The 26966-nt window shown below is 39.7% G+C and overlaps 1 protein-coding gene across 2 annotated transcripts in view; it reads right to left on the reverse strand.

The window, feature by feature from the left end:
* Positions 1 to 26966, reverse strand: part of DNAH11 (dynein axonemal heavy chain 11) — a 369573-nt gene that overhangs the window by 304990 nt on the left and 37617 nt on the right. For both annotated transcript variants that reach the window (XM_086397406.1, XM_086397407.1), the window contains exons 9-18: positions 26067 to 26183; positions 17822 to 17959; positions 17383 to 17507; positions 16644 to 16839; positions 11113 to 11217; positions 10569 to 10961; positions 3243 to 3575; positions 2137 to 2391; positions 1883 to 2052; positions 1429 to 1651 (exon numbers count right to left, since the gene is read on the reverse strand). In XM_086397406.1, the coding sequence (XP_086253532.1) occupies positions 1429 to 1651; positions 1883 to 2052; positions 2137 to 2391; positions 3243 to 3575; positions 10569 to 10961; positions 11113 to 11217; positions 16644 to 16839; positions 17383 to 17507; positions 17822 to 17959; positions 26067 to 26183 (2055 nt within the window). The remainder of the gene's footprint in view (positions 1 to 1428; positions 1652 to 1882; positions 2053 to 2136; positions 2392 to 3242; positions 3576 to 10568; positions 10962 to 11112; positions 11218 to 16643; positions 16840 to 17382; positions 17508 to 17821; positions 17960 to 26066; positions 26184 to 26966) is intronic.

Raw genomic sequence — 26966 nt, forward strand, 5'->3', positions numbered from 1 at the left:
TAGAAACCACATGACCCAGTAATTCTACTCTTAATTTTTTTTCAAAAAAGGAATGAAAACAGGTACTCAAATACTTTTGCACTAATGTCCACAGCAACATTATTCACAACAGCCAAAAGATGAAACACACACACACACACCTGAACATCATTCAGCCATAACCAGGAATGACGCAGTGATATATGCTACAATGTTTATGAATCTCAAAAACATCCTGCCAAGTGAGAAAAGCCAGACACAGAAGGTCACATATTGTATAAAACCACTTATATGAAGTTTCTACAATAAATAAATCCATAAAGACAGGAAAAGATTGACAGTAGCCTCGGACTGAGGGCAGGTAGTGGGGAATGACCACTAATGGACATGGAGTTTCTTTGAAGGCGATGAAAATGTTCTGAAACTATAATAGATAGAGCCAGTGGTTACACAACCTTGTGAATGTACTAATGCCACACATTTTGAAGCGGTCACTTTTATGTTATATGAACTGTGAATTTCACCTCAGTTTTTTAAAAAAACGGGGAATTGGAGACAGTATAGACAAATGTTACAAGTGAGGGATCTTGAGGGATATTGTACTGAAGAGGAAGCATGCTCTGAGACAAACATATGAGATGGATTTCCAAAAAAGAAATCCTAGTTTGAGCTCCATGCTCTAACCACTGAACTAGACAGAATTCAATAAAAAGTTTTTGTTTTTTTTTCTTAATGCAGAAACTGATCACATGACTGAAACCCAGTCAAACATAAAGCCATCCTGGAAGCTGGTAGATGATGCAAATACATAAACTATCTATAGAACTTCAACATGAACATGGGAATAGCATCTCAATGGTGAGATTTTTATTCATGAATTCAGTTGTAAGCACAAAGACTTTGTACACCATTTGGCACACAGCAGCCAAGTCAATCCAGAACATAGAAAGAGCAGGGTGACACAGAAACCCTGCTTAGGAAACAGTGATTTCTCCATCCAAATTGGGCTTTATTTATTCTTTATTAACATGTCCACGATTTGTTTCCAAAGACTAGGACAGTTCTCAACTGATAGGCAATTTTAGATGAAAAAGAGAGCTGGAGTTCATTTCGCATGGGAAAGTGAAGATATAAGAAGAACCCCAAAAAAGTCCTTGAGAGACTCTCTTATTACCTGAACGTGAAGATGGTGAAGCACAGCCATGCAGAGCAAGGATTTGGGCATGAAATACCCCTAGATTTGTATGTCCTGGCTTCATTACTTGAGTGGCCCTGAGAAAATTATTAAGTCCCTTTCAGCTTCAGATTCCTAAGCTGTAAAATGAAAACATTAATATCTACAGAATATGTTGCTACGAGGAGTCCTAAGAGAGTACACGTGAAGAATGAATGTGGGTACAGGAGGTGCTCAGTTTATGGTAATCGTGACTATTTTACCACTACACTCACCTTTAGCTGAGTATAGACGTGCTCAGGCATCTTCTGGCCATACATTTCCAAGAGTGTGATGGTTTCTTTCAGTGGTTCAAAGAGTTCATCAGTAGCTCTCTGTCGGCTTCTTATAGCCAGAAGATGCTCCATAATGTCAACTAAACCATCATGATCGCCTTCACTTAATTCTCTCTGAAGTCCAGCATCTGTCTCCTTCATAAATTCTTGTAGCTCATTCAGGCTATAAAGACATGTATGTACATACACATATACAAACACAAATTAAACTCATTAAAACTTAGAAGAATAAGGCTTTTGACTGATTCTTATTTTCAGTATTTACCTAAGTAAATGCTTGTTAACTGTATTATAAAACTGGCAATTTTAATGCTCTTAAAATTAATACATCAGTTTTAAGAAGCAGTCAGGTATAAGAAGTTATAATTCCAAATGCCAAAACACAAAGGGCTACCTGTCAATGACAAATCTCAAAAGATGCTCCTGAAACATCCAGCTCCATTTCCTGATGATGTTCAGCAAGCTCACTTTAAAAGGCTTCATGTCCACCTTGAACCAACTATCAAACACCCTGAAGTCGTCAAACTTGCTCATCTGAACATACAGGGCCTCATAAATGTCAATCTATAATTAGAAAAAAAATTAGTCACTGTGCAACAACTCAGTCAAAACCCAGAAACTAGATTGACTGCTTAGGGTTTTCCTTGCCTGTTCTTTGAACTGCTCAAGTGTTGGTGATTGTTCAGAGACCTCTTCATTCACATGAGGCTCCATCTCCTCAGCCGACACAGTAGGGCCATATAGAAGGAAGTGCTTCATGAACTCGGCTCGGTCTTCTACCCATAGGTAAGCATACGTGTCCAGGGTGTTTCTGAAGTCCAAGACTTTGCTGATAACGTCTGCTACTCTCCTCATGATCTCCTGCCTACCTTCTGCCAGGCCCAGCATGTTGTCCACATCACTCTAAACAACAGGAGAGCCAAGCATTTACAAAACTCAACCATGTTCTTTCAATTATGTGCAGCCTAACGTTCTCCAAGGCCAGTCTTCAAAAGGAGAATAGTTAGTAAGATAAAAAATTGTGTTGCCTTTCCCAACTTCTTTCTTTATGCTCATTATCCCAATTAATTTTGAATCATTAATATAAAAGCTAATTTTATAATAATGTCATTAATATACATATATTTGTATGGGTATTACATATTCAAATATCTGGGTAGTTGAGTAAGCACATTTGTTTTGAATTCAGGGAAGTTGCAATCTCTATATTCTTTTCTGCCTTTTCATCTGAAATATTGTTTCTTAATATTTTCTCTTTTGCATTTATATATCAAGAATGAAGTGCTTTCTTTAATGTGGCTTTATCCCGTTTTAAAAGGCTGTTCTAAAATTCCTGATTTTCCTGGCTGCCTCAGGATCAGCTCACAGGATGTTGCTTTTAGGTTAGTTACAAATAAAATTAACCATACTTGGTATAAATACAGCAAAGAAGTGTGAACATCAGAATACAGAAAACACTAGAACTCAAAACTGAAGTATATTCAGAATAAAAGCTTTGGAATTAGCTTTGCATTTGTTTGTAACTCTAAACATATGTGCAAAATTGGATAAAATATATGTAAATATGTTGAACTTTTAAAAATATGTAAACTTTTTAAAGAATTTGTTTCCTTTTAAGTTTCCTTGATCTCTCTGTATTCTATTTTCTGCATTCAGTATTCAGTATCACTATTAATAAATGCATGTATAAGCTCTTAATCTATTATGTACATATAATTAACAATAAGCATAATACCTATTTACAAAGAGCATACCTGGTAGTTTTCTGTTTCCAGATGTGCTGCTACTCGCTTCATCTGGGCAGACATTCTGAAACTACTGCACAGCATTTCTTCCACCAGATCATAGAAGCCATCTCCAGCCTCTCTTTCTAAAGAAGGCTTAAACAGAATCTCTGGGGGCATTAAGATCATCTGTGCTTGAAAAAATGGTGCAGGTTTCAATTGTTTCTCTGTGTTCTTCAGGAAGAAGTCTAAGTCATGCATTATTGCTTGAAAAAAGCCTTCCACCACGATGTCATCAATGAATTCTACATAAATCTTCCAGGCATCCAGAGCAGGATTGGCTCTGAATAGCTTCCTATTTTCCTACCAACAGACAAGTATTAATAGATCAGTATAGACAACAGTGAGTATAAAAATGAAAGCTGTTCATTTAAATAGTACATTAAAGGGGCTGCATTTGGGGGTACAACATAGAAACATTCAAATGCTTAGTTGCAGAATCTTAAGCCAGATGGCAATGACCTAAGCAGGATTTTGTAACACTTAGTTTATCTATAAAATACATTCAAAAGTCATTCTTTAAAGGAGAAATCATTACGAAGACTGCTACCTACAAATACACACAAAAACTACACTATTTCCCAAAACATCCTAGATGGATGGGGTCTGAGACTTGACCTTCCAGGCCCTCTCCTGTAAATGAAGTTCCCCCATCCAGCCAGTCGGCCGGAGAACACTGTGCTGGGGTAACCAGAGATCACTAAGTCAGCATAGGGTGATGTGCTCTAGGCCATTTTTGGGGACTTGCACTGTACTTATGTTAAAGTCCATTAACCTGGTTTAACTGATTGTCTTCAAACACAAAATTATTTTGGGCCACCCACCTATGAGCAGCTGGAGGAATAATACTAACTCAACTTGGGAAACACCGACCTAGGGAAGTCCAACCTCCTTTTGTACTTCAATAACATCAAATTCAACTTCTGCATCTCCCCATGGGTGGGTCAGCGGGCACAACAGCCCAGACCTGGACACGGTTAAGGAGACTAGAGGTTGGGCACAGTGTAGCAGGTCGAGGGACAGAGATTTAAAAAGGTCAGGTGAGCAACAAGGCTGGTTCCAGGGGTACCTTCTGAGTGGCAAAGGCTGAAGTCTATACAGGCCAGAGAATAGATGCAGAAGACAGAAGCTACTGTGACACAGAGAAAGTGTGTTAGCCACTCAATCGTGTCCGATTCTTTGTGACCCTCTGGACGATAGCCTGTCCATGGAATTTTCCTGGCAAGAATACGGCAGTGGGTTGCCATCCTTGGATCTTCCTGACCCAAGGATCAAACCCAGGTCTCCAGCATTGCAGGCAGATTTCTTTACCATCTGAGCTACCAAGGGGGACACAGAGAAAAGATGATAGCAAAACAGCTGATTATAAGGTAGATTATGCCTTCTTTGATTATTCACCACTGTGGAGATATGATCCAGGATTCAAAGGTGTGTGCTACAGGCAAGAATCAGAATTACAGAAGTGAGTCTCAATCCTGATAAAGCAGGGCAGGAATTAGCAAGTTTTTGAGTTTTTTTTGTTTTTTTTTTTCGTTCTAACAAATTTAAGAACTGCTGTTTTCAGGGATGCTGTCTTTTCCACCACCCAGGTGGAAGCATTCACATCTGTGTGTTGTATATGACCCACACCGCTGGAGCCAGGCAGTACACACCCCAGACAGCTGTGCACAACAGTCCTGTCTCCACTGCGGAAACCAGAAAGGAGAAGTACAGAGGTCAAAGGGGTGAAAAAAATCCTCAAAGACTATCTTAAAGAGTTCAGGCTCTGCATCTTGAAGGTATAAAACAAAGACCTAAAATGCATCCAGCATCCCATTAATAGGAACGAGAACTAGAAGCCAGGCCTCCTGACTCCTCAAAGCAGGGTTCTTTGCAACACGTCACAGTAATACACCTGTGATTTCCTCACTGTTCCTACTTTCTCATATCAAGAGACTCAGTGTATATCACTACAGTGCCACTTACAAGAAGTTGTTGTAGTTTCAACAATTTACAGTATAGGGAGGAAGAGAAATAGAAGGGAGAGCTTTGGGTGACTGAATGATCACTCGGGTCCCTTCCAGACCCAATCGTCCACGGTTCTGCCCTTCTCATCATCTTAGATGCTGACTACAGACATGCACTGAGAATCGACAGCCACAAGGGCATGGCATGAAAAGGCAGAGCTTACCCACCTGCTGCTGGCTTTCCCAAAACCACACTCCTCACTGGAAGTCTGAGGACCAAGCTCAAAATGATGAGCTAATAAGAGGTGGGGCAATCATTTAAAACACAGACTACAGAAACAAGTAATTGCTTCATTTCTATTTTAAAGTTGCATTCCCTCAAACTGGAAGCTCTCCACAGTTCTTGGTGACTTCAAAGCTTCTTAGTTTTTTACTTAAAGGCATAAAGCAGAGTTTACTTACCAGTAGAAAAACTCCAAACTTATTCTGTGAGAATAACACGACAAAACCTTGCTTATAACTATTTCCAGTCATATATTGGCAACAATTTCAATGCATTTTGATCAGGATTCATAAATTTTACTGGTCTAAACCCCCAAGTCACTGTTTGGGGAGTCCACTTTTTTATTATCAAGAAAATACAATAGAAGAAGCTAATCATAACCCATCATCTGTCCTCCATGACACAGATTCTAAGGCATGAACACTCGTAAGTGTGTCCTGAAAGTCAGCATAATTCACAGTACCTTGGCAAACTAGGAATAGTCAACAGAATGAGTAAGTTAAGATACTGCTGAAAAAACTTTCTCTTTACATATCATAACATCCCTTTGATTCCTTCAAGCCTTGTTTAGTCACTAAGTCATATCTGACTCTTTTGAGATCCAATGGACTTGTAGCCCGCCAGACTCCTCTGTCCATGAGATTTCCCAGGCAAGAATATTGGGGTGGGTTGCCGTTTCTTTCCCCTGGGGATCTTCCCGACCCAGGGATCAAACCTGCATCTCCTACATAGGCAGGCAGATTCTTTACCATTGAGCCACCCGGGAAGCCCCAGCTACCCAGGCCTTAGGGAGAGCCTTCAGCGGGAGCATGGCCCTACCCACACCTTGATTTCACACTTTTAGCCTCCAGTCAGTGTGAGAATACAATTCAGTTGTTCTAAGACATCCGTCTGTGGTACTTTGTTACAGAATTTGTTACTCTGTTACTAGCAGCCCAAGAGTGCTAACACAGGCAGTCAGCAAAGCCTTATAAGTGTTACCAGTAGGGAAAACTAATACTTCCTTAGATATTTCAGACAAACTTGCAAGTGAACAGAGTCTTTGAAACCCATATGCATTTTTCTCTTTTTTCCCCCCTATTTTGTGACACTCAGTACAGCATATCAAATGTCCCATACGTTACTTTTTAGTGAATGCATTTGCTGCTTTTCTTCACAGAATTCCAAAGCCAGTCTATGCAAAAATCTCCGCTTGGGTGGACATCTCTAAATAACATGCCCAAAGACAAATCCTGTCTTTTCTCTACAACATCTTGCTCTCCCATAGCCCTCCTCATGTCAGTAAAGGGAAACTATTTTCCCAGTGGCCCAGACCAAAAACCTCAATTTCATCTTCGACTTCTCTGTCCCCTGACTTGTCACAGAAGATATTCTTGGCTCTGCCTTCAAAATACATCCAGCACATGACTACTCTTTACCACTGTCACCCTGACCTAAGCCATCATCACCTGGATTGTAGACTCATCCCCTCATGGTCTCTCTCTCTACCATCTCCTGTCTCCCATTTCACTCAACAGGGAAGGCCTATGAGCAGAGAGTCTCTGGCTGCTATTTCCCCTTAGAGCAAAACCCAAAGTTCTCAAAATGGCCTGCTGATCCTGTGTGATTTGCCCCTTAAAAGCAGGCACTCAGTTATGTCTGACTCTTTGCAACCCCAAGGACTATAGTCCACAAGTTCCTCTGTCCATGGAATTTCCCAGCAAGAATACTGGAGTGGGTTGTCATTCCCTTCTCCAGGGGATCTTCCTGACCCAGGATGGATATCATGTCTCTTGCACTGAAGGCAGATTCTTTCCTGAGTCACCAGGGATTTGTCCTTAGTCCCTTTCAAACGTAATTATGTGCAATTATTCCCCTTGGAAATTACACTTCAGGCAGGCTGGCTCTCTAACTGATCCTTAGATATGCTACCCATTACTGTTCAGTCCCTAAGTCATATGTGACTCTTTGTGACCCCATGGACTGCAGCATGGCAGGCTTCCCTGTATCCTTCATTATCTCCCAGAGTTTTCAAACTCATGTCCACTGAGTCGGTGATGGTATCCAACCATCTCATCCTCTGCCACCCCCTTCTCTTTTTGCCTTCCAATCTATCCCAGCATCAGTGTCCTTTTCTACTCTTTACATCAAGTAGCCAAAGTATTGGAACTTCAGCTTCAATATCGGTCCTTCCAATAAATATTTGGGGTTAATTTCCTTTAGGATTGACTGGTTTGACCTCCTTGCAGTCCAAGGGACTCTCAAGAGTCTTCTCAAACACCACAGTTCAAAAGCATCAATTCTTCAGTTCTCAGCTTGCTTTATAGTCTCACTCTCTCATCCATACATGACTACTGGAAAAACCATAGCTTTGACTAGACAGACCTTTGTTGGTAAAGGAATGTCTCTGCTTCTTAATATGCTATCTAGGTTGGTCATAACAATTCAAAAACATCAGTTCTTTAGCACTCAGCTTTGTTTATGGTCCAACTCTCACATCGGTATATAACTACTGGAAAAACCAGAGCTTTGACTATGAGACCTTTGTTGGCAAAGTGATGTCTTTGCTTTTTAATACACTGACCGGGTTTATCATTGCTTTGTCACGCGACCGATACTCCTGTAGCTTTTGTACTTTGATACTAGAACATCCTTCTTTTGTTTTCCACATAGTGCTTTCCTTTTCAGTTCTCAGCAGAAATGCTACCTCAGTAAAGAGGTCCTTCTAACCACCTCAAATACAACGTCCACCCTGCCTGCCACTGATTCTCTCTCTTGCCATCTCTGTTTATTTTTCACCCCTGCTCCTATGATCAACTGAGGTACTATTATATATTTTTTATTTTCTCTTTCTCTATTCCCTGACAAGGGTGTATGGTTTAAGAAACAAGAGTCTTTTTTCGTTTGCTTTGCTTTCTGTCTGCTGTTCTTTGCTCTTGCTTTATTTTGTATCTTCTCCTACCTTGATAACTCTGGAATAGTGCCTATCACTGCTTCAAAAGCTCAAGTACTTGTTGTAAGGAGAGTAACTACCGGTGTCACCCTTAGTGGGTGGTTGAGAGGGTTACATGAGATGATGTCAACAAGATGGATGTCACACAGAGCATTTGCCCAACAGTAGTAGATACTGACAGCATTCAAAACAGGTGATAACTATGACCAAGACAGCAACCCCATTTCTAGCCTCTCTGTTTTACCAAAAGATCCCATATTCCTATCTCTTCCCTCAGACATGAGCACAGTAAGGTCTAAGAAATGACAGGCAAGTAATACAAATTCCTCCACTTTCAATGCTTAGTAAAACCATACATAAAGCTCTTTTGGGTCCAATAAAAGAGCCCTTCTGAACTATTTCAAATCCTAAAGGATGATGCTGTTAAAGTGCTGCACTCAATACGCCAGCAAATTTGGAAACCTCAACAGTGGCCCGAGGACTGGAAAAGGTCAGTTTTTATTCCAATACCAAAGAAGGGCAGTGCTAAATAATATTCAAACAATTGTGCTCATTTTCATATGCTAGCCAGGTTACGTTCAAAATCCTTCAAGCTAGGCTTCAGTAGTATGCGAATGTATAAGATGTACAAGCTGGGGCTTGAAGAGGTAGACAAACCAGAGATCAAATTGCCAACATTTGTTAGATCATGGAGAAAGCAAGGCAGTTTCAGAAAAGCAACTACTTCTGTTTCACTCACTATGCTACAGCCTTTGACTGTGTGGATCACAATGAACTGTGGAAAATTCTTAAAGATGGGAATACCAGACCACCTTCCCTATCTCCTGAAAAATCTGTAAGCAGGTCAAGAAGCAACAGTTAGAACCAGACATAGAACAACAGACTGGTTCAAAATGGAAAAGGAGAATGACAAGGCTGTATACTGTCACCCTGTTTATTTAACTTATATGCAGAGTACATCATGAGAAATGTCAGGCTGTGTGAATCACAAGCTGGAATCAGGATTGCCAGGAGAAATATTAACAACCTCAGACATGCAGATGGTACCACTCTCATGGCAGAAAGTGAAAAGGAACTAAAGAACGTCCTGATGAAGGTGAAAGAAAAGCGTGAAAAAGCTGGATTAAAACTCAACATTCAAAAAACTAAGATCATGGCATCTGCCCCATCATTTCACAGCAAAGGGAAGGGAAAAAAATGGAAGAAGTGATAGCTTTTATTTTCTTGGGCCCCAAAATAACTTCAGACAGCGACTATAGCCATGAAACTCACAGACACTTGTTCCCTGGAAGGAAAGCTAAGACATACCCAGACAGTGTATTAAAAAGCAGAGACATCACTTTGCCAACAAAGTCCGTACACTCAAAACTTTGGTTTTTGCAGTAGTCATGTATGGATGTGAGAGTTGGACCATAAAGAAAGCTAAGAGCCAAAAAAGTGATGCTTTCAAACTGTGGTGCTGGAGAAGACTCTTGAGAGTCCCTTGGACTGCTAGGAGATCCAACCAGTGTATCCTAAAGGAAATCAACCCTGAATATTCAATGGAAGGACTGATGCTGAAGCTCCAATACTTTGGCCACCTGATGCAAAGAGCTGACTCACTGGAAAAGACCCTGAAGCTGGGAAAGATTGAGGGCAGGAGGAGAAGGGGACTACAGAGAATGAGATGGTTAGACAGCATCACTGACTCAATGCACATGATTTTGAGCAAAGTCTGGGAGACAGTGAAGGACAGAGGGAAGACTGGTGTGCTACAGTCCATGGGGTTGCAGAGTCAGAAAGGACTAAGTGACTGAACAAAAGAAACAAACTTAATGAAAGGAGCTGCTATAAACTTTGGAGCCTTAAAAGCAAGTATGGCTTGAGGGCTTGGTAACTTCCTGTTGGTCCAGTGGGTAAGGATTCGCTTTCCAATGCAGGGGACACAGGCTCCACCCGTGGTCAGAGAACTAAGATCCCAGGCATCGCACAGCAACTACGAGCCTGAACACTAACTACTGAGTCTGCACGCTCTGGTGCCTGCACAACACAACTCCAGAGAAGCCCACATGCTACAGGGAAGATCCTACATGTTGCAAGTAAGACCTGGTGCAGCAAATAAACAAATAGAAATTAAAAAAGAAAAAGGCAAGTACCTCAACCAAGTTGTGTATCTTGCAGCCGTCTTCCCGGATTCGCTTGTATTTTTTCGTAAATAATTCACTCTTGTCCTCCCAAGTCATGGTGGTCTCCCGCCTGTGTTCTCTCCTGGGAAGGAGCAGGCACTCGGCCCAAGCCCGCAGGGTCTGCTGGATCACTCTGACGTTATTCTGCGCACGCTCCACTCTGCACTCCAGCTCTGAGGTGGCCATCCTTACCCTCTTGATATCCTCCCAGCAGTCATCCTGCCATGTCAGCGATGTGGTGGCTGCCTGCAGTTCCTCATCCACGGTCCTCAGCTCGTCCTCAATCAGGGGGTATTCAACTTCCAGAAGAGTCTGTTTCAGCTTATTATATCCGTGCACAAGAAGTTCAAGATTTCCAATGTACTGAGCAAAAGAAAACCCCAAAACAAAAAGCACCACATATGTTACAGCTGCTTTCTCTTGGAGCCATGAAAGTATCATAGGTCTACATGTTAATAATTAAAATTCCAACTATTTCTTTTCAAAATCTGCCCCAATATCTGAAAACACAGACCTTTAAGAGAGTGTTTCTTTTTTTGAAGATGGTGAAGGCTGAATCTGGTATGTCTGATTTCTTCAACATCAAAAGGTATTTCACTTCTCTTAATACGGCCACTAGCTATTAAAAGAAAAGCAAGAATTATTACATATTTTAAGGATATCCATCTAGTTAAAGCTATGGTTTTTCCAGTAGTCATGTATGGATCTGAAAGTTGAAAATTAAAGAAAGCTGAATGCCAAAGAACTGATGCTTTTGAACTGTAGTGTTAGAGGAGACTCTTGAGAGTCCCTTGGACTGCAAAGAGATTCAACCAGTCCATCCTAAAGGAAATCAGTCCTGAATATTCATTGGAAGGATTGATGGTAAAGTTGAAACTCCAATACTTTGGCCACCTGATGTGAAGAACTGATTCACTGGAAAAGACCCTGATGCTGGGAAAGACTGAAGGCAGGAGGAGAAGCGGACGACAGAGGATGAGATGGTTGAATGGAATCAGACTCAATGGACATGAGTTTGAGCAAGCTCTGGGAGTTGGTGATGGACAGGGAGGCCTGGGGTGCTGCAGTCCATGGGGTCACAAAGAGTCAGACATGACTGAGTGACTGAACTGAACTGACTGAAGGATACCATTCTATTTTAACACAAGTTAACATCAAAATGCTTGTAATTTCATCAGTGATTATCATATTTTCAAACTGTCAGGGCAGAGAGGTTTTTGTTTCTTATGCTTTTTCAAAGCAATAATGATACATTCCATATGACATAGAAGTATATAACTAATAAAGGTAGATAAGTTACTTACAAAACAGAAAGAGACTCACAGACTTAGAAAATGAACTTATGGTTGCCAGGGGGAAGGAATAGTTAGGGAGTTTGGGAAGTTCAGGTACCCACTGCTATATTTACAATAGATAAGCCTACTGTATAGCACACAGAACTCTACTCAGTTATGTACCATCTTGGATGAGAGGGGGTTTTGGAGGAGGATGGACACATGTATATGTAGAGCTAAGTCCCTTCGCTGTTCATCTGAAACTATCACAACATTGTTTATTAGCTATACACCAATACAAAATTAGTTTAAAAAAGTAATAATATAGGCAGAAATCACTGGTTGTGGCTCACTGTCAGAGAAAGAATTCAAGCAACATCTACATGAAGGTCTGAAATGGAAGGCCATAAATGGACCTCGACCTTTTCCCAGCACTGTGAGTTCTGTTATAATGCTTATTTTGAAAACGCGACATCATTATATACCAGAGAGGAATCTGAGTATGCCACAAGTTTTGTCTTTGCTTATCTGCAGATTTATCCACAAGAAATGCTAGATAAATGCTAAAAACTGCACCCAACTAAACTGAAGGTTTTATTAGGAAGACAAAATTTTCACACGCACACCTCATAAACATCCACTGCCATTTACACGTGAGTGATGACACACACCCATCCACTGCTGGTGGCAGGACTTTTGTCTGGTTTCAAATGACCCTCCTTCCCCCACTTCACAGTAACACACAAGTCGTAACGTACTTCTGAACAAACTTCGTGTCTTTGTCAGGAGAAAGTGTCAGTTCATTGGAGAATTTATCTATTACCTAGCCATTTAAAATGTATAAAAAAGTATGCTACTCTTTCTCCTGGTTTTGTTTCTGTTTTTTCTTATTAGAGTATAGTTGCTGTGCAATGTTATATAAGTTACTGGTATACAGTATGTTCACACTTTTTAAAGGTTACGCTTCATTTGTAGTTATTGTAAAGCATTTGCTGTATTCCCCATGTTATACAACATATATCCTTGTAGCTTATGTTATACCTAATAGTTCGAGTCTTTTAACCCCTTACCCCTGGCTTGTCCCACCCCTTCCCTCTCCCCAGTAGTAACCACTAGTTTGTTTTCTGTATCTGTGAGTCTGTTTCCTTTTGTTAATATTCACTCACGTGCTATATTTTTTAGATTCCCCATATAAGTGATACCACACACGGTATTTGTTGTTCTGTCTGACCTTTATTTTTGATTATCACTGACAAAGCTTTTGAGCACTGTGCCCTGGCCCTCACATTCCCCTCAGTCCTGCACTTTTTATGTGCAGTCTTTCACTGTGAAGTGATTTTCAGGAACGCATATGTCATGTCAGAGCAGAACTGACTGTAGCCTTAATTCAAGGTTCTGAGGAAGAGACCACGCAACACGCTTTAGAAGGTAATCCAACTGACTTCCTCAGATTGTCACTCCATGGTTTAACTAGTACACTACATTTTGTGTGTTTATAATCCCTTGTGGCAGAATTGTAGGGATTATCTCCAAAACATCTCAGAAATTCATTTTTTATAAATTGGTTTTATGCAATCAGAAGGTAGAGAAAATCCTCAGTTCTCCAGGTTATACATTTATACACATGTCTTGAGGTTAAAAAGAAAAATTAGGTGATGCTATTCTTTGTAGTATTTCAGAAAATGAATCAGAACTTGGGTACAGCCTGTGACTATTAAAGTCAGTGAGACTCCTATATAGTTTTCCTTCTGTCTGAAGAACTTTGTAACATTTCTTGCAAGGTAACATTTCTGGCAACAAATTCCTTCAATTTTTGTTTGAGAAAGTATTTCTCTTTCACTCGTGAAGGATAATTTCACAGGGTACAGAATTCTAAGTTGGTGCTTTGCTTTTGTTTTTTCCCTTTAACACTTCAGACACTTCACTGAACTCTCTTCTTGATTTCTTGCATGGTTTCTGAGATGTCAGATGCAATTCTTACCTCTGCTCCTTTATAAATGAGGTGTCCCCCCCTCCCATCTTCTTTCAGAATGTTTCTATTTTTGACTTTCTGAAGTTTGAATATGATTGTGGGGAGGGGATTTATCCTGCTCGGTGTTCTCTGAGCTTCCTGGATCTGTACTTTGATGTCTAACATTAATCGGGGAAAATTCTCAGTCATTATTGCTTCAAACATTTCTTCTGTCCCTTTCTATCTTCTCCTCTGGTATTTCCATTATAGCCATCATACTTTTGTAGTTGTCCCACAGTTCTTGGATAGTCCGTCCTGTTCTGTTCTGGGAATTTTTTCCTCAGTCTTTTTTCTCTTTATTTTTCAGTTTTGGAAGTTTCTAGCATCATATCCTCAAGCTCAAAGCTCTTTCCTCGGCATGTCCAGTCTACTAATGAGCCCATCAAAGGCATCCTTCATGTCTGTTACAGTGGCTTTGATCTCCAGCATTTCTTTTTCATTCTCTCTTAGAATTTCCATCTTTCTCTTTACATCATCTGGTTTCGCATGTTGTCTACTTTTCCCATTAAGGCTCTTAACATATTAGTTGTAGGTTTCTAAATTCATAATCTGATAATTCCAACATTTCCACCATATCTGATTCTGGTTCTGATGCTTAGTCTCCTCAAACTGTGTTTTTGCCTTTCAGAATGCCTTGTAAACTTTTACTGAAAGGTAGACAAGATATACTAGGTAGACAGGATACATTGCAGTCAACAGACCTTTAGTGATGTGAGAGTAAGGTTTGGGGTAGGGAAGGGTTGCATAATCCTGCTATCAGGTCTCAACTTTTTGGTGAGCTGGTGGACCATGCCCTTCACCGGTGCTTCTCGGTTCTCACTCCCCACCCGTAGGTGGGATAGCATAGCTAGAGTGGCCTGGAGTTGGCACTTCCCTTCCCCCAGGTAGGCCAGGCCCTGGGAAGACAGCTTCTCCTCAGAGCAGACCTTGTTGAGAAGAACAGAAGTCTCTGCACATTTCAAAGTGGTCCTTTCCTTTCCTCCTGCCGGAAGTATTTTCCTCCAGGATTCACTGGAGGGGCTTCCCTGATAGCTCAGTTGGTAAAGAATCCACCTGCAATGCAGGAGACCCCAGTTCGATTTCTGGGTGGGAAAGATCTGCTGGAGAAGGGATAGGCTACCCACTCCAGTATTCTTGGGCTTCCCCTGTGGCTCAACTGGTAAAGAATCCACCTGCAATGCGGGACACCTGGGCTGGGAAGATTCCCTGGAGAAGGGAAAGGCTACCCACTCCAGTATTCTGGCCTGGAGAATTCCAAGGACTGTATAGTCCACAGGGTCGCACAGAATCAGACATGACTGAGCAACTTTCACTTTCACTATTCACTGCAAATGAGTGAGGACCTGGTGGAGCTCCAGGAAGTAAAAAACTCCCAGAAACGTAAGCTCCACCTCCAGTGACTGGGCACCCCTGAAGTTTAGGATGTGTTTTTGCTTTCTCTTACCAAGTTTCAGTTGTCATAATTAAGTGTACTGTATGTTGATTTGATACATTTATATGTTGCAATGTGACTATCATTGTGGTGCTCACTAACAGCTGTATCATGTCACATAATTATCATTCCTTTTTTTTTTTTTTTTTTTTGTGGCGGGAACAATTATGATCTAGTCTCTTGGCAACTCTGAAGTTTATGACTCGGTATTATTGACCATAATCACTATGTGATGCATTACCTCTCCCACCTGAAGTTTTCAGCTCTCAGACTTGTCCACACTGAGCCTCCAGCAATTTGTCGATTACAGGTTAGGTTTCCCTACACTGGTGCTGGCTCCCAAGGCTATGGTTTTTCCTGTGGTCATGTATGGATGTGAGAGTTGGACTGTGAAGAAGGCTGAGCGCCGAAGAATTGATGCTTTTGAACTGTGGTGTTGGAGAAGACTCTTGAGAGTCCCTTGGACTGCAAGGAGATCCAACCAGTCCATTCTGAAGGAGATCAGCCCTGGGATTTCTTTGGAAGGAATGATAGTAAGCTGAAACTCAGTACTTTGGCCACCTCATGTGAAGAGTGGACTCACTGGAAAAGACTCTGATGCTGGGAGGGATTGGGGGCAGGAGGAGAAGGGGACGACAGAGGATGAGATGGCTGGATGGCATCACTGACTCGATAGACGTGAGTCTGAGTGAACTCCGGGAGTTGGTGATGGACAGGGAGGCCTGGCGTGCTGAATTCATAGGGTCGCAAAGAGTTGTACACAACTGAGCGACTGATCTGATCTGATGTTTTGTTTTTAAATTAACTATATTTATGTATAATTTATATATAATAAAATGTACCCATTTTAAGTAAAAAAAGTACATAAATAAAAAATAAAGTCAGTGAAACTAATTTTCTCACCTCCTAGGCATAAAGTTGGACTACCATGAGACAGGGCCAGAAAACATAAGCCAGAAAAAAACTGATCAAAGACTATTGATTCTGTTCAATTAAACTGACATCTATTGAATGTTATCAAGTGCCAAATACTATGTTAGACACACAAACACAAAGATGAAATACGATGGACCTGACTCTCAAGTAACTCATTATCCAGTCAAGTGGAAGTAGTAAATAAATAATTACAAGACAAAATAAGAAAATAATTGATATAAAATTTGGTAAACAAATCTTTAAAGGAGACATAAAGAAGCTGTTTTAAGTTACAGTCCTCATAGCTCTGACATTTTCCCAAAATAAAATATTTATAAATGACTGGAGGTATTAGGGATACACTTATAATAAAAAGGGCATTTGTAAAACATTTTAAAAACATTAAACCCTACCTTTGGGTCAAAGTTGACACTGAGAAGACCACTTGTGGCACTGAATTTAACCAAGGGCTGATTCAAATTAAATTCACAGATTTCATTCACATTGCTTTTCCATTCATTATAGATATGATCTTCAAATTGGTTCAGCAAAGTTGTCATCTCAACATACTTCTGATAAACCAAGGTATCATCAGGACTTTCCAAGAATCTGTAGGAATATGGTTTTTCCATATATTAGAGAGGCTTCAGCTTAATTACTTTATAATAATACACACTAGAAAATGTAACACTATAAACCAGGAAGAAAACCAATAAAGGTCAAACAATGCTTCTTCCCAGTCTTTGTTTAAAAAAGATAGTTATAAAATAAATGGAATGCCAAACATTTAAATCAAATAGCAACAGGTTGTCAATCCCTATCCCTACAAAGAAAAGAGAAAGATATAAAAGTCTGCAAAAAAAAAAAAAAAGGAATGCTAGTTATTGGAGAAAGGAAAAACAGTAACAAAAATTATCAGCATATTTTGGATGAAATGGAAAAGTGAAAAGGAAAAAAAAGACCCAAAACATAGAAATATAGGAAGTTCTAAGTCCTATTAAGCATACTCCAAACCATGGGAATAAATCCCTCTCAACAAGCCAGACAATGACAAGAGTTAAATAAGGCAATAAGCACTAAAATGAAGAGCTCACCATATCAAAATTGCCTGTGTCACAGGGATAGTGTTACCAGGAAAGCCTAACTACTTACAGATAACAGAGAGATGCAAAGTTTGACCAAAACATCTGAAGTCGGTCAAGAATCTCTTTAGCCCATTTGATATTTCCTGAAGTAAATGGCATATTCTTGTTAAGAACTACATTTCCTTGTTCAATCTGCAAATTGATATTGTGGTGAAGAGGAAGAAAGGGAACATTTAATGAGAGTACACTCCAACCTTGTGAACAATTGCTCATTTTGGCACTTTTACAGAATAAATACATAAAGCACATGTGCTAAGTAACTTGGTTGGTAGAAGAGCTAAGGTCCTAAAGCAGATTATTCATATCCATAGGAAACCAGTTAAATAAAAGCCTAACAACTTCAGTGCCTGTATCTCACCTTTAGGTATCACTCAGTGTAGTTCTACTTGACACCCTGACCCACAATATGATGCTGTGAATGTGCCAGACTTTATCCCCTCACTCACCTGTCTGATGTGTTCATTATACAATTGCTTACACATATCCAACTCTGCAGTGAACATGTGCACAAGTGTGCTGTAATGTGGGCTGAAAATTTCCATGACAACTGGTTTCTCAAGAAAATTCCCAAATACGGTCAAAAGCTATAAAAAAAATCAAAGTGAAAGAAAGGTTAACCACCATAGGCTGTTAATACAAATACTCAGTTCACTATTTCCCCCATTAAACCTCCTCCATGACTAGATACAGAGCAAACATTTAGATCTATGCAAGTATCCTGCAAGGTCTCCAAATCGAAAACACATCTTTGCATCTCACTAAAATTTCTACACATCCAATAAAGCAAATTCTAAATGTAAAGCAGTTTCCCTTCCTCACCAGAAAGTGAAGAGTCAGAAACGAACCTCTGTTAGCAATCCCTGATCACAGCTGACACTATTACTTCCTGTTGGGCACCAGGAAATGTAGAAGATGCTTTGCAGATTTAAGAACAGAAGCAAGACTGTATACTTTTTATTTGCTCTTCTCTCCTACATACTGGACTGCAAAGAGATCAAACCAGTCAATCCTAAAGGAAATCAACCCTGAATATTCACTGAAAAGACTGATGCTGAAGCTCCAATCCTTTGGCCACCTGATGTGAAGAACTGACTCACTGGAAAGGACTCTGATGCTGGGAAAGATTGCGGGCAGGAGGAGAAGGGACAACAGAGGATGAGATGGTTAGACGGCATCCCCAACTCAATGGACATGAATCTGTGCAAACTCCAGGAGATAATATAGGACAGGGGAGGCTGGTGTACTGCAGTCTATTGGGTTGCAAAGATCTGGACATGAGTTAGCAACCGAACCACAACCTACACATATACCCTTTGAAATAAGAATATCCATACTGAGGACCTCCAGGTCACACAATAATAATCATTACAGTTACCCTGTGATAGACGATGAAGGAAAAGAACGTGAAAAAAGAATGTGCATATATATATATATATGTATGTATAACTGAAACACTCTGCTATACAGCAGAAATTGACAACATTGTAAATCAACTATACCTTCAGTAAAATAAATTCTAAATACATAGTTATACTGGAAGCATCAGTCACAGGGACTGTCCTGTCTATGCCCACGCGTGTTTTGTACCACAGGACCCAGGCCCCCCCAAAGCAGCAGCTGGTGCAGCAGTAGCGACCTGTTTCAATGACACCCACTCCACAGGCGGACGGTTCCTTCAGTGTCAGAGTCGTCGTTGAAACCTACGCTTTGAGATAATCAGATTCTTTCTCAGAAAAAGAATTAGGGCATGGCAGGTTGAACCAATGCCAGTAAAATTATCAGTGAAGACAAATCACAGTTGAGCCTTGAACAAAATGACCTTCAACTGCATGGATCTACTGTTACACAAAATTTTATCAATAAAGACACTGGAAAAGTTTTATGGACATTTGAGACAATTTGAAAAGACTCTCAGATAAACCATGTTGCCAAAAAATACCAAAAATTTAAGATGCATCATGAATGCATTAAATATATGTAGATACTAGTCTATCCTTACAGAGATATAAGGATCTATTTAATATAAAAATGTGTAGTCCTCTGTTTTATAACTTTGCTTTCAAAAAATTACATTACCAAACAGTATACCTCTCTCTTAACTGAAGAAATTGCCTATCAGCCTATCACCAGTTTTAAGTAACAATGTTACCAATATCATATTATGAATATGACTGTAATACTCTATGCCATAAAAATTTCATCATAATTCAGTTATTAGTACATAGGCTAGGTTATTGTGGGACAGTCCTGTCGACTGCTCTAGGATACCAGAAAACAATCATGCTGAAGAAAAGAAGCAATAATTCAATCACTGATAAAATGCAGCAATCATGAATTCATTTTTGCTGCTTCATTTTATCAATGTATGAATCACTATACATGTAAAGAAATATGAATTTCTTTTTCATATTATCTTTTCAGTTTTTTTTATGTCTAATGTTGGTAATACATGTGTGTACCATGTAAGACGATATTGATATAGGTACACAATACCGATGCAGGTATTGACAGATGATTCATCTTGTAGAGACGACACACTCAAAAAATCAATAGAATACAGTCCTGTAAGCGTGTTTTTTCTTCCTTATGATTTTTCTTAATAACTCTTTTTTCTAGCTTACTTTCTTGTAGGAATACATTATACAATACATATAACACACGAACTGTGTATCCTTTGACCACTCATTATTGTAAAGCTTCTGGTCAAAACTAGGCTATTCTTAGTTAAGTCTGAGGGGAACCAAAAGTTAAACACTGATTTTCAACTATGAAGGGGATCAGCATTGTTCAAGGATCAACTGTCCTAGCAAGCAGGGGAAGCCAATGAGTACGGGGACAGAAAAAGCAGACATGTGAACCAAAACACCATCACACACCCAGCAAGCTGCTGAGTGTAAGCCCACAATTCCTGTTGATTGGTTATGGAGCCCTCAGATTTTAAACTAATCTTGACCAACCACGAGTTTTCACAAAGCTTAGGGGTCTGGTGAGGCTAACTTTGGTTTTCTATTGTCCTCCTGTCTTTTTTTCTAATCTGTGGGGATTCTTCTGTGCATCAGTGTGAGACAGCTTTCTTTGCAAGAAAAATAATGTAGTAAAAATGCATATTTTTATAAAAGCAATGTTTACAGAACGCTGACTAGGTGCCCAGGCACTGTATTTTAAGGGAGTTAAAAATGCTGTTCTCACATGCTCCAGAAAAAGAAACTGAGTTGTGGGCAGGGGACGACTTGCCCGAGTTGGCAGAGCTAAGACAGAGTCGTCACTTGACACTGGCGCTGAGCGGTCTGGCGCCGGGGCAGCCTTGGCTACCTTGTGCGGCCTCCCATCAGCCCAGGTGCCACTTAAAACTGTTCTTTTGTTAGTTACTTACTCTGTGTGGGCTTCAGAAAATGTTAGTTATTAGGCCTGTTCCATAGATACTTTCTTTGAAATAAAAAGAAGTATCTCCTCAAAATAACTAAGTATCATCAAGGTGGCAGAAAACCATATACCAAGATTCCTGCCCTGTTAGTGATGTGACATGGCTAAAGATAGAGCTTTGTTATTCCTCTCAGAACTACACTAATGGGTGTATCCCCAAAATTGCTGTTGTTAAAAAGCAGCATCACTGTAAACATTTTGTAAAGATTTCCTAAAAACTACTCACTATAAAAAAAATCAACACAAAGAAAAAAATTATACAAACAGAAATGGAGATCTAACCATATCTTTGAGGCAATTGAAATAAACACATGCTGGCCTTTTTTCTGGTAATATCAATTAGAACTACTGTAAAACTGTTGGTGGGAAAGAAATTGGTGCAGCCGCTATGAATAAAAGTGTGGAGATTCCTTAGGAAGAGGGAGAGGGTGGGACGGTTTGGGAGAATGGCATTGAAATACGTATAATATCATATATAGAAAGAGTCGCCAGTCCAGATTCGATGCACGATACTGGATGCTTGGGGCTGGTGCACTGGGACGACCCAGAGGGATGGTATGGGGAGGGAGGAGGGAGGAGGGTTCAGGATGGGGAACACATGTATACCTGTGGAGGATTCATTTCGATGTTTGGCAAAACCAATACAATATTGTAAAGTTTAAAAATAAAATTAAAAAAATTAAAATAAAATAAAATGAAAAAAAAAACAAGAAAAAAAAATCTACAAAAACAGCTACCATATGATCCAGCAATCCCACTCCTAGGCATATATCCAGGGAAAACCATGGCTCAAAAGAATGCATGCGCCCCAGTACTCACTGTAGCACTATTCACAATAGCCAAGACTTGGAAGCAACCTAAACGTCCATTGACAGATGACAGATAAAGAAGATACTGTATGCATATAATGGAATATTACCCAGCCATAAAAATAATGAAATAATGCTATTTGCAGCAACATGTAATCATCATACAAAATCAAGTTAGTTAGAGAAAGACAAATATGTGATATCACTTACATGTGGAATCTAACAAATGATACCAATGAACTTACTTACAAAAAAAAAACAGACTCATGTACATAGAAAACAAAACTTAGGGTTACCAAACGGGAAACGGTGAGGGGAGGGATAAATTAGGAGTTTGAGGTTAACATACTGACATTGCTATTATTAAAAAAAAATAATCAACGACATGTTGTTTAGCACAGGAAACTATACTCAGTATCTTGTAATAATCTATAAAAGAATTTTAAAAAGAATATATATGTATATATGTGTAAAACCAAACCACTTTGCTGACCACCTGTAACTAACACATTGTAAATCAACTATATTTCAATATAAAGTACCGTAGAAACTACTAAATATTTAAACTCCGCTTGGTTAGTTGCCACTGAGCAAAATGCAAAGTATTAACTTTTCTTCTTACAACCACTGTTCTGTTACATTTGGACTTTATGTTAACATTCTGAAGCAAAAACGGCCTTAAAGGTTTCATAAAGAATTGGACTCTAACTACAGTAAGGAAACACACCTATTTCACAGCGTCCTCTTTCAAACCCTTTTTATGTCAACTACAACTGAAACAATACTAGAAGCTTCCCAGCCACATCTCATTTTGCCCAGCTGACGTGCTTAGTGGAACTTAACTCCAAGTGTAAAATAGGAAAGAGAGAGAAAATATTTTGGGGGGAGGTAGTAAAGCCAGAAATTAGTAGTTAAAGTCTTAACTTTTAAAGCAGTACATATTACCTTAATTTTTCAACATCACAGATAAATAAAAATTATCTTCCAGGATGAGAATAAAGGTCATTTGAACTTCTGGTTTCCTTGTCACATCAGCGCTAAGAGCTTTTTTATGAAGACAACAGATTCTGTCCTTCATATCAATCTCGAAAGAGTCAAGACTGATACTCAATACATGCTTCCTTCCTAAATATTCCATTAGAGGTCTGTAAGGTTTACCTTGATTTTCTTCTACTTCTTGGTTTCATTATGCAATATTTATGTTTTTCCTAAATTTGTCTCTTTTTCAGATTTTTTTAAATCTATTGCCGTATGAACCACATACACTTCACAATTTTCTAGTGTTCTTTCACCTAAAGACTTTTCTCAATACTTACCTTACATACTTCAGTCTCCATGTAGAGATACTGTAAATTTTAAAAAGCCTTCCATCAGCATTTTGTTTTAATGTTTATTGAATGCTAACTCTGCCACAGTTTTATACTGTTGGCTTTCAGGGCCCTTCCTGCTCATGGCTTTGCTGGGTCCTGGTCTTTAGAGTCTGCAGGTATTTACTCCCCAGGACACAACAGTAACTGGGCAGAGTTCATCAACCTGGACCTATAGTAGAAATAATTTTCTCCTTAAATACACAACCCTGTCATTTTTTTCCTTCTGCCACGACTCTTGCTGCAGTTTATCTCCATCTGCGTGTCACTGCAGGACTGTGACAACCAGTCAGCCCTGCTAATGTCACAGTTATTAAGTGGCTGCTTTATATAAAGGATTGCAAAAGGTGATCTAAATATAACAAAAGCTCTAAGATGATGCCCCACCCCTGGAAGGCTTATAAGGGCAGCAGCTTATGCTGTGTTTTTCAGTAGACAAGGTACAAATATGCTGAGAATCAAAGAAACAATACATGACAGTGAAGAGATAAAACTGTTAAGAAAAATAATTGGCATGTGAAAACAGAATCCATATGAATGCCTGTGAGAAAAGAGAAAAGGCAGGAGCCTCTGTAATTGAGATTTTCCTCCACATTCTTTCTTGCCATGATTTCCGAAAGTCTGAAAGGAAGTCCAGTAACAGAGAATATGATAGACTAGTGCATAGCCACTAAAAATGGCATTGTTGAAATCTGTTATTAAAGTAAAAATATTTATGATTCACTGCTTCTTGAAAAGGCTACAAAAAGATTGCAGAGTTCAGAATATGTCATTTTTTGCAGAAAGAAATATGTATGCACATCTAGTCAAAGAAAAGGTCTGGCAGTATTAAAAACCACAGTAACTTCTGAGAGATGGCATGACAGGTGGTATTATTTTATAACAACAGGCTACATATTTCAGCTGGCGGCATCTCAGTTTCATCCAAGGGCTCATAACAGAGAACTCTGGGCCCTGTGACTTCCCTGTGTTAAAACGGTTGACGGCGTTAGAAGACACTAGCAGCTTAACCACCATCTGACCAATTTATTTGAATTTTAAGATCAAAATCAAGCAATTATCTCTGACAGTCTGGGTCTGTTATTTTGTTTTGCACTGCAATCTTCAATGAATTGTGTCCACAATTCTCTAGCTGTTTCCACTGACACGGAGTCCTCATTCCACTTTAGGGATGTCATCTAAGTTTACACTTTACAGATTCTCTTCTTTGACAAGCAAGTTCGACTATTCATACACTATACTGTATTTCATCAGTTCTATGATAAACATTCGGAGAAGGCAATGGCACCCCACTCCAGTACTCTTGCCTGGAAAATCCCATGGACCGAGGAGCCTGGTAGGCTGCAGTCCATGGGGTCGCTAAGAGTCGGACACGACTGAGCAACTTCACTTTCACTTTTCACTTTCATGCACTGGAGAAGGAAATGGCAACCCACTCCAGTGTTCTTGCCTGGAGAATCCCAGGGACAGCGGAGCCTGGTGGGCTGCCGTCTATGGGGTTGCACAGAGTCGGACACGACTGAAGCGACTTAGCAGCAGGAGCAGCATGATAAACATTCTTTCATGTTTTAACACCTTTGAAACTAGATTATGTTATATAATCAACAGCATCCTAATCTTTTGGCAGTATTTTCCTTTGTTGATAAACAATGGCATGTCTGGTAATTGGTGTCTTATGCTTAAAGAAAAACCTGCCTCTTGAGAAATCTGTATGGCAGGTCAGGAAGCAACAGTTAGAACTGGACATGGAACAACAGACTGGTTCCAAATAGGAAAAGGAATACATCAAGGCTGTATATTGTCACCTTGTTTATTTAACTTATATGCAGAGTACATCATGAGAAACGCTGGGCTGGAAGAAACGCAAGCTGGAATCAAGATTGCCAGGAGAAATATCAATAACCTCAGATATGCAGATGATACCACCCTTATGGCAGAAAGTGAAGAGGAACTAAAAAGCCTCTTGATGAAAGTGAAAGAGGAGAGTGAAAAAGTTGGCTTAAAGCTCAACATTCAGAAAACGAAGATCATGGCATCTGGTCCCATCACTTCATGGGAAACAGATGGGGAAACAGTGGAAACAGTGTCAGACTTTATTTTGGGGGGCTCCAAAATCACTGCAGATGGTGACTGCAGCCATGAAATTAAAAGATGCTTACTCCTTGGAAGGAAAGTCATGACCAACCTGGATAGCATATTCAAAAGCAGAGACATTACTTTGCAAACAAAGATCCGTCTAGTCAAGGCTATGGTTTTTCCTGTGGTCATGTATGGCTGTGAGAGTTGGACTGTGAAGAAGGCTCAGCGCTGAAGAATTGATGCTTTTGAACCGTGGTGTTGGAGAAGACTCTTGAGAGTCCCTTGGACTGCAAGAAGATCTAACCAGTCCATTCTGAAGGATTTCTTTGGAAGGAATGATGCTGAACCTGAAACTCCAGTACTTTGGCCACCTCATGTGAAGAGTTGACTCATTGGAAAAGAGTCTGATGCTGGGAGAGATTAGGGGCAGGGGAGAAAGGGACGACAGAGGATGAGATGGCTGGATGGCATCACTGACTCAATGGACGTGAGTCTCAGTGAACTCCGGGAGTTGGTGATGGACAGGGAGGCCTGGCGTGCCGCGGTTCATGGGGTCACAAAGAGTCGGACACGACTGAGAGACTGAACAGAATTGAAACTGTTATTTATTTCAGTCAGATCAATAAAGTGGGCAGGTGAACCCAACCTATATAAACAATGGTAAAGAAAAGAAATTTTTGAATTAACTGGTATTTTTCACTTTTCACTGTGGCTTAATTCTGAATCAGTACTTCACAGGTCTTCCCAAACTTGCTCTAAAGGTAATGAAAGAACAATGAATTGAAGCAAAGATCAACAGTCAGATGTCCTAAAACTGACCTTGTCCAAGGTCAATGTCATTATTCATTAGTGTGATATTCAAAGTTTATAATTCAGTGAGCTGAATATGAAAAGAATGTGACTAGTTAATAGTTCACCTGAATCAGAAAAGAATGTATTCCCTCTTTTCATCTAATAGTTTTACATTATTCATTGCTAAAACTTTTTTTTTTAATAACTTCTTTAGAACTAACCTTAAATGCAGCTTCTAGACCATTGCAGTTGAAGAAAGCTTCACAAAGAACTGTCCCAAGCCTTCTGTCAAAATCCAGAGTTTTGGACTTAAATACAACATAATCACTTTCAAACTCCTATAAAATTCAAAATAAAATATTAGTTTTCAGGAAAGAATCCAACAATGAAAATATCAATCACAAAAGCGTGACACCTCTCTCTTTTTCTCTCTGAATGATTTTTCATAGTAGGATTCTAGGAAAGAAACAGCTGTATCTGACTAAGTGCTCAGTGACAGCCTTATTTATAGAGCAGTGAACATCTAGCACCATCAGCTCACGTTTCCACAATGCCTTCCACTGGCTCAGACCCCAACATCAGAACTTTGGCCTACTGATCCACCCTTCTCCACGCTATTTTGATTATAAATTTAAAAAGCAAAGCTTTACAGAAAAGAAAAAGGAAAAAAAATAATCTTGCCTCATTATAAATTTAGTACATCTAGAGTTTAAAAATTAAGTTTTTATTTTGTTTTTTTTATGGAGCAGAAAACCTGCCAGGAAACAGTATTTCTTCAAGTGAGAACTAAAATCCACAGGTCTGTCTGTAAGAAAACATCACTGGAGATACAGACATAACGTAACACTCTTTTCATTTCCCCAGTTTCTTACCAACATGCGGTTAACAACCCCCAGTTTCCTCTTAATACATAAACACCCACTCTCATAATTACAAAGAGTGAAACAAAGACAAAATAACCATCATCTGCATAGCATTCCAACTCAGTCTTCAGTGAGGCCCCAGAAATTCACAACCACTTTGGGCTTCCCAGTCAAGCCACCCCAGGAGTGTGCACCACACACTTAATGGGTCCCTTTGTTACCTCCATAGCCTGAGCCTTTTCTATTAATAATACTAAC

This window comes from Bos grunniens, chromosome 4, assembly GCF_055505025.1.
Source record: "Bos grunniens cultivar Pamir isolate PY7600 chromosome 4, Bosgru_T2T1.0, whole genome shotgun sequence".
Classification (NCBI taxonomy): Eukaryota; Metazoa; Chordata; class Mammalia; order Artiodactyla; family Bovidae; genus Bos; species Bos grunniens.